This window comes from Dreissena polymorpha, chromosome 4, assembly GCF_020536995.1.
Source record: "Dreissena polymorpha isolate Duluth1 chromosome 4, UMN_Dpol_1.0, whole genome shotgun sequence".
Classification (NCBI taxonomy): domain Eukaryota; kingdom Metazoa; phylum Mollusca; class Bivalvia; order Myida; family Dreissenidae; genus Dreissena; species Dreissena polymorpha.
Genome location: NC_068358.1, coordinates 60,957,226 through 60,965,861, shown reverse-complemented (window position 1 = coordinate 60,965,861; position 8,636 = coordinate 60,957,226). Strand labels below are relative to the sequence as shown.

At 31.7% G+C, this 8,636-nt stretch overlaps 1 protein-coding gene across 1 annotated transcript; it reads right to left on the bottom strand.

The window, feature by feature from the left end:
- Positions 1–352: 352 nt before the first annotated feature.
- Positions 353–8,135, bottom strand: LOC127877470 (uncharacterized). The gene is made up of 11 exons (XM_052423389.1): positions 8,106–8,135; positions 7,643–7,796; positions 6,660–6,749; positions 5,732–5,860; positions 5,051–5,134; positions 4,256–4,374; positions 3,933–4,019; positions 3,607–3,696; positions 2,894–2,962; positions 2,364–2,511; positions 353–698 (listed from the first exon to the last, which is right to left on the bottom strand). Exons 2-11 carry the CDS (start codon positions 7,683–7,685, stop codon positions 625–627), a joined length of 933 nt encoding a protein of 310 aa, XP_052279349.1. The 5' UTR covers positions 7,686–7,796; positions 8,106–8,135; the 3' UTR covers positions 353–624.
- Between the last annotated feature and the right edge of the window lie 501 nt (positions 8,136–8,636).

The following is an 8,636-nucleotide window of genomic DNA, read 5'->3' as shown; positions in this document are numbered from 1 at the left end:
ATTTTGAAACAAGGTGGGGGGGGGGTTTATTATAAACAATAAGTTCAGTTTGAGTCATCTCCCTTTATCAGACTTTTTTTTAAAACCTAGTTTTGTAACAATTTTGTCCCTTGTTTAACTAATGGACTTGATCCACAGAAAAATGACTCAATCACTTATTCATTTAAAACTTTTTAAAGGTCCACAATTTCCACTGCAACAATATGTTTATATATTTGACATAAGGGAGAAAAAGTATTTGGATTTTTTAGACATTCCTCTTATTTTAGATATAGTTTACCTGTCTGATTGATATTTACCAGATATTTTGAATGTCAGTTGTTATTTGTTGAGAAATAAAGAATTCAGACAATGAGAATATACTTTTAATGCATTTTATAAAGAAATGATACAAATTATGCATATTAAACATGTCACAAATTCATAAAAAACAGATTCTCACAATTTCTTAGACTGTTCACGAGCCGTTTTTACAGAATTATCAGAATTTCGCAAATCCGTTTTATAACAGTTATGAAAACTCTGCGACTCGTTTGTTTTACAACGTGAGGGTACAAAAGCCGCTTCAAAAAGGCAGGAAAAAAGACCCTTAATTCTCTAGAGCCGACAGCCCGTACATCCACATCAAGTACCATCGGCCGAGCTGCATTTGTAAGTTTTTTTGTAAGTCGGTCTGTAGTAGGAATGTTTAACAACTTCTGAAAATAAAATGCTATTTCAATTTTTTTTTCTAGACGGACTTTGATGTTTATCCAACTTTTTCTTTATTGACATTTTGTGTATATCATGTTGTGACGTGTACAGTTGGATTTTAATGTTCATCTGTTAACTCGCAATGACTGTAGTGTTTTTTGACAACTGCATAGACTTGTTCGATGAATGGCTATATAGGAATTAAAACAATCACAGTTTGGTGTTTTATATGTTTGTATCAGAACTGCTTATTTGTGCAAGAAGTACAGATACCTAGCATGTAATGTATATGAATACAATACCTTTTAAGTGCGGTAATTGTACATGATAGTTATACGCATTTGGTACAAATGCATACGCTTCTTTCGTGTTTAAAAGATAAGTTAAAACATCAAAAAACATTTTGAATAACTTAAATGGTATCTAGCTCTAGACTCCTGTACGACATTGCTAATGGTCTTTAGTCTATCAGTTGTATTAAAGAAAACAAGCATATTATTCAAGATAAAATGCAGACAGATCACAAAAGATTATGGTGGTGGTAAAGGACATTTATACTTAATGATAATAATGAGAGAAATGACACGGTATGTATTATTTGTTGTCGGCGTTGATAAGTACATTATTGATGTTGGTGAATAATTGCGACTTTGTATGTGAGGACGTTTGAGGTAATGCTGACGATCGTAGTCAATACTGAAGTAGTAATAAACATAGCGATGTTGGGGATGGTGATGCTCTCGTGAGTATGATGGGAATGATGACGATGACGATTAGGATTCTTTTTACCTGTTTTACGCTAGCTCTATTTCCTTCGTGCCGTCCATGCCATATCTAAACATATCTATTTTACCGTTGTCCCATATAACCTATACATAAATTAATGTATCACAATTACAAATACGCTTGCAGATAATAAAATAATGATAATAATTTTATTTATTAATTATTATGATAATAATTATAAAGATAAATAATGAGGTCATTGTAGGAAAATAACTTATTATCACCATGATGACTTCTTTGAAGAACCACAACCGACGTTTATGATGTTTATTTGTATGATAAAATTGGATGTTGTTCGTGTGTTTGTTTCATTTATGTTTGTTTGATTTCAGACTAAGGACAGACATTCAAATATATTTCTTATATCCAAACATGTAGAAGGTCAGCACGAAAACATGACCTTCTCATCAAGGCTCGTGCGTTTTTTGGTTGATAAACATTGGTATTTATCGGTTTTTAACAATAATCGTATGTTCTCGATGAAGACATTCCTGGTTTTACTCTACATCCAACCGCCAGAAGTTCGCCAGAATTAACTATGTTGAAAAAAGAACATTCAATGAAATTCGTCGTTGATCAAAATCCGTTCATATGTTGTATGTTATATGTCATTTTTAAATCATGGTACCTATCTCATAAGTTGTGAAATAGTTAATTATCATTTTTGATCTGTTAAGAAATTGTTTTGTTTTCCAAATCGTTTATATTGGGTTGAACTATGTATGAATGACTAAACTTAACATGTGTTCGAATAAAACAATCACAATGTTAGTATGTCATAGGGTATTACTTTTTTCCTTTCAACGTTTGGACGATACCGTTTGCATTTCGGTAATGATGTTATCGAGCATTTGGTTCGAATTATTTAATCAGTTAAAAATTACCTAAATTCCCTAGAACAGTCTCAGGCCCATTGAGGTCAGATGTGTGTCTGTTGTCAAATTGATGCATTCGAACTCGTGTTATGTGTGTCTGTGTCGTGGCTGGCTTCAAACAAACATCCAAATTCTTCTTCTGCACGCCTTCTTGTGTCTGACCGACAAAAGTTGATATCCTCCTGATACTTTTTTGAAAACTAATCATTAATTATGCATTAAACAGTATTATTTAACCCAATAAACAATTATAATACATCAATTAAACTTAACGTAAGTTCTCCTCATTAGAGTGTTTGGTTCACAAATAAGTAAATCCATGGTATTTTTTATATATTTCAACACAACAAAGCAAATAGTGTTTTGTATTATATTTGTGGTTAACGGAATTATCCGAGTCGTGATCTAAAATATTTCCTCAAACGTATATTTTTATGACACATGTTTCGCAGCTAGGTCTTGCTATACAGCATATTGTCACGTATTATGTATAACCAAACAAGCAATATTTAAAAAAGGAACATTCACTTGGTATTTACCTTATCCTCTGCCGAAAGGCTTGTAAATCTATTGACTGCCATATTGCAGCCTTGTGACGTCAACAGTGACTGTAATATAATAACAATAACCTCTCATGCCTGTTTTATGTAAACGAGTCAATGATTCAGGTTACATTTCACTGGTTTCGATCCAAAGAACTAAGGGCGGAATTACTAAGACGTGTTTTCACAATGTGTTAATAACACTCGTGGAGCGAATACAGTGTCTGAATCATTCTTAATTTTTATATTGATAATGTTTTATATCTTCACGTTTTTTTGTGCTTTAAGAAGCCATTTAAATGTTGAATAGCTTCTTTGAAATTAATTATATGGCATATTTCAGATAAGCTAAAATGCAAAATTATTAGGACATTTCATGTTTTGTTCATAACTTAAAGTGGAGCTTTGTGTATGTACTTCAAAAAATATTTAACTAAAAGTTTGCTTCCATTGTAAAGTGCAACCTCAAGAAGGAAGCTATATGAGACATTACGATGCAGTGTTGTTTGAAACTAATAAAATGTCATTTAGCTACCAAAATTATCGGAAAAAGGCATACTCTTAACGTTTTTTCAAGCATCACGAGCCACATTTGTAGGTTTATCGTTTTATTTGCTCATTTGAAAAGGACATAAGAAGAGTAGATATTATACCCTTGATAAAACTAGCTAATATAAATAGCCTTACGATATGTAAAGGCCCAACAGTACCTCAAAATATCCATGCTTAGCAAGTCTTCGCCCATCTTTGAAAGTGTAGAGTTTAGATGCAATTATTGCAGACGTGTGTTCTATAAAAGACTAAAAAAACGACATTAATTCAAATATATAAAGGATTTAATCTTATAGATACAGCTATGTGTAATACTAACTTTAGAAATTATCGTTTTTATATGTATAGTATGTAAAGATGGTTTCAAAGAAAATTACTCGACATACGTGTCAGTAGATGTTTATCTTTCTTTAACTCGGTTTAGAAATATGTTGTGCAAATAAAATGATGTGTACATCAGTTACAAAGTATTTCTTTAATTTACCTTGTTATAATCACCAACGCCTATGAAAAAAATGAGATTATTTGCTCCGTCGATCTCTCGAACTGCTGTTGCCACATCTGACAGAATCTGTACCAGAAAGTCTTAATTTATTAGCTTACTGATACAAATAGTATGTTTTTGAAACACCATGCTTAAGAATCCGACAAGTCTACTTGTTAGCAATTCTGATTATATTCCTTAATCTAATTAAACATGTCATGAACTTACGACACAGATATACACATAATAGAAGTTTTATTTACTAAGTTAATATTCGTGAATCGGCATTGATGCTCATTTATCTGAATAGCCAAATCGGTTACCTCTTCCATATGACTCTCATCCTGAACATCTGGTCCGGCAAGTAGTCTGGTTTCCGTCGGACGACCATCAGTAATGACAATGAGTGTTGGTGTCAAAATAAGTCCGTGAAAACTTGGAGCTTGTAATGAGAATATTTTAAGATAATTATGCTTATGTATATTTTAACTATTACTTTCAAACAAAAACGATATAAAACGTTATGTGTAACCATTTTGATCCAATATTTTATATGAAACTTTCTGACAAAAAAGTATGCTTATTTTATATTAATATCTGATCTACTCCGCATTTAAGATAAACGAACTCGGTTTTTCGGTTGCAAAGACTTTCGATCCATCCTTTTCCAAAGCGTCGAAAAATGTTATAAACACAATTCAAAATTTAAAGTTATTTCGTTAATGTTTATGTTAAAAAAGTCATAACAAATTCGAAATAACACAAAGCAAATATATGTAGTAAAACGCACATATTTTTGAATACTCAGCGAATTTATAACGATTGGTTTGTTATCGATTACAAGTTAAAGGATTTGTCCAGTTTTAATCATAAGTAGAATATGATACAAACAGCAATCAAAAAGTATAATAGTATCCCTTTTCGTATCGTACCGTCTTATGTCTCTTTGGCGAACAATACGCACTACAGGCGAAAAGCAAATAAATTGTACAACGTGGCCAATAATATCTCAGTAAACAATTTTGCTATTTTTTACTATACCATTACATTCCGGTCCATACAAAGTAATTAAAAACCGAATGAATAAAAAACAAAGTGTAAGATATAGCAATTATTACCGTTTTCATTTGCACTTATCGTACATACACGGCCCATTATTAAACCACCGTAAAGAGGGCTTGGTCCTCCTAACGTTATGCGTTCTGTAACAACACTTTGAAACATGTAATACCAATTAAGCGAGATGGTGTAAATAATTATCATGGTTAACTGTGTATACTCGTGTCAAGCGTTATGGAATACGTAATTTGCATTTAAAATATTTGAAAATTGAACATTGGTGTTGTTGATGTTGTTGATAATTTTAATGTATATCAAACTATTTTCAATAAGGTTTAGGATACCATGATTACACACTTTTTTACATTCTTGTATTCCATTTGATAAAACTTTAACCGTTTGTCTTTAATCTAATATATGTGTTAACGTAATTTATGTTCATTGAATGGGCAGCATTATTAACTGACCAATTCTAGAACGTTATTTTGCTCAAATTACGTATGTCAACATGGTCTCATTTAACGTCAGTTAATACCACTATAAGACTAATAACATTGTTTGCTTAAATACTATAAGTTTACAAGCATATGATACAATTATAAGACACTCTTGAAAATTGATAACATCGCCGATGACTCATTTTCTTATAAAATGTTGAAACATTAAATGAAATTATAACTTGTTTACAGTCGATATGTATGTAATATCCACTATGACTTAAGTAAAATAAGCACACATACCCATCTGACAACGAATTGAATTGAAGTCATTTGTAAGAGCCTGTTGTATTTTTGTCTCGTGTCCAAAGGTTACCAAAGCAACATAGTCGTCTAATATCCTGCCATCCTTTGATGTACTTTCCTCAAGTCCTATAAAACAGGAACTTTATTTTAAGACCAAAACAGAATTACCAAAAACAAAAAGTCAACATAAAATAATGTATTATTGGATTGTGTTTAAAAATGCTTTTATATAAATAGATGGTCAGAAGACACGCTTGGCAGTGAGCTTAAAACCGTCAGAATGCATGAAACATGCAGCCAAATATGGAATTTTTGTATTGATATACATAATATCCATCATTATAAATATGTAGGTACAATAATATACATACATTCCTCAATATGTCTTGGTACTCTCCTCGTCTCTCCTCGCGCTCTCGAGAGAGAGAGAGAGAGAGGATCAGAAGCGCTCCTTCTCTCGGAGCTCTCAGATCGCTCTCTGTCTCTCTCTTCTCTCTCTCTCTCTCTCTCTCTCTCTCTCCCCCTCTCTCTCTCTCTCTCTCTCTCTCTCTCTCTCTCTCTCTCTCTCTCTCTCTCTCTCTCTCTCTCTCTCTCTCTCTCTCTCTCTCTCTCTCTCTAGGTGACTGATTTATACATAATTACCTAAATGTATGTTTTTTAGTGATAACACACTCACCAGTTAGAAAAATCATTCACGAACATTTTGGCCTGTCCCCATGCATTACTCTCGGATATATCCAAACAAAGCACTAACACAACGCATTGTAAACGTCTTGTTCGGTCAAATACTTGAGAAAAATATAGAAAACAACATGTTTAATTACGACAAAAATGTTTTTAGAAAATGCGAAGCCGATATAGAAAATCAAGGAAGCTTTCATTAATTTATGATTACCATAACCGAAATGATTGAAATTGACATTACCTGCACTTAAAGCGTTCTGAGACAATTGTTTCCATCTTTCTTCGTTAATGGGCACGAGATATTTCTTCGTCTGTCGGATAATTCTCGTTTCTTTCATATATACCACAATGAAATTAACATACTTAAATCAAACAATATTTGCAAATATAATATAACATTCACTTGTTCGAGGCAATTTTAATATATCACATTTTTTTAAGTTTTAATTTAGCAAGTCGGTAAAAAAGTTTATTTTAATGTAACTATTATAACTCTTATATCATATTTGGCGAAGATTTCAATTACATGCGAGGATGAATGAGAAGTTTATTTAATCGCTGTGAAAATTGAATATATTTGCTGACACTGAACATTTCATGGAGATTTGTGTTAGTGGCATGTGTTTGTTTTATGTAGTTTGATCTATTCTAGGTATTCTTTAACAGACCATAAACCCTCAAAATCAACAAATCTTTCGTACAATATTTCGACAAATAAAGTTTACACATGAGAAATCGAGGTTTCTTATAGCAATAGCCAACATTTCGATGCTAGATGTGGTATTGTAACATAGATTTAACAAGATACAAAATGCTCTTTTTTTCGGGACAAACTATTCAACACGTATTAATGTACCAATTTAATATTCGTGTGTCGTATAAAAAGATGTTGCGGGAATTTTAAATGGAATGAAGTGTGCCACACAAACAATAAAAACAAGCATTTTGTATCTCGTTAAATCTATGTTACCATACCACATATAGTGTTGAAATTTGGGCTTTTGCTATAAGAAATTCTGATTTAACTTTATTTTACGAATTTTGTTGCAACATAATTATTGATTTTGAGTATAATACTTTAACAAATGATACCATTGTTTAATAGTTCATCAGTAAATTAATCATTTTAACTAAAAGTAAGTTAAGTAAGGGGCCGACAGCAACTAGCTTGAGATTATACATGCTCGTTCCTGACCCCTTCATATATGTTCATAACAGTTGTACCTTGTTTTGGATCTGTGTCGGATTTATCCACTGCATTTTGCATATCATATAGTTGTGACTCAATATCTTTTAAATCTACTTTCGATTTAAGCTTGATGTGTGGTTTCTAAGAATGAACAAAGCTTTTCCACTCGACATTTCAAATCCGACAAACCTAAATTACAGAAATAACATAATATTAATATCTTGATTCTTTATTTTTTATAAAACACGTTAAAATGTGTATTCGTAAGCAATTATAATATTCCGTTTAAAGTTTTATCGTACGATTATTCAATGCTTTGATAAAATTTCATTAATTGATTTTTCTTCAAATTAAAACAAGACTTGTTAAAGCTAAGTGCTAAATGTGTCTTCGCAAAAATAATTATGGACAAACGAATGCCTGTATCGGTAACAATTACTAAACGCTTTTCTTCTAAATCCATATTCAATACGTATGTGTATATAAGCTTTCAAGTACCTTTATTTAACCATGCAATTTTATCTTTGCTAAAAAGAAAAATACGTAATTTCACTTAAAGGGGCTTTTCACAGATTTTGGCATGTTTTGAAGTTTGTCATTAAATGCTTTATATTGATAAATGTAAACATGAAATTTTAAAAGCTCCAGTAAAAAATCAAAAAAAAAAATTAAAAAGGAAAATAAAGTAGCCCGCAGCAGGCTCGAACCAGTGACCCCCGGGATCCTGAAGTAAAAACGCATAAGCCAACTGAGCTATCCTGCCAAGCATACATAAGATGTGTATTTTATACGTTATATAAGCAATCTTCGTAGTTTCACAAATTTAAACGACAACAACAGAACTCTCCAAATTATTTAATCGTGTCGCGTTGCAACGCTTTATAATTTTAAGGTTTTTAAATCGTCAAAAGATGTATATAATGGCTATATTAGACCATGGCAAATGTTCAGTAATGCTGTTTCCTCACAAATATCATAACTAAACCGAAAATTTGCGAATCTGAAACAACTTTTTTCAAATTTGTCAAT

What these genes read in the sequence shown, in the direction of transcription:
- LOC127877470 (XM_052423389.1), bottom strand. Translation starts at nt 7,685, where the DNA reads ATGCAAAATGCAGTGGATAAATCCGACACAGATCCAAAACAAG. An exon ending in CGACACAGATCCAAAACAAG is followed by an intron (nt 6,750 to 7,642) that starts GTACAACTGTTA and finishes TATATATGAAAG; the next exon opens with AAACGAGAATTATCCGACAG. An exon ending in ATGAGAGTCATATGGAAGAG is followed by an intron (nt 4,020 to 4,255) that starts GTAACCGATTTG and finishes TTTCTGGTACAG; the next exon opens with ATTCTGTCAGATGTGGCAAC.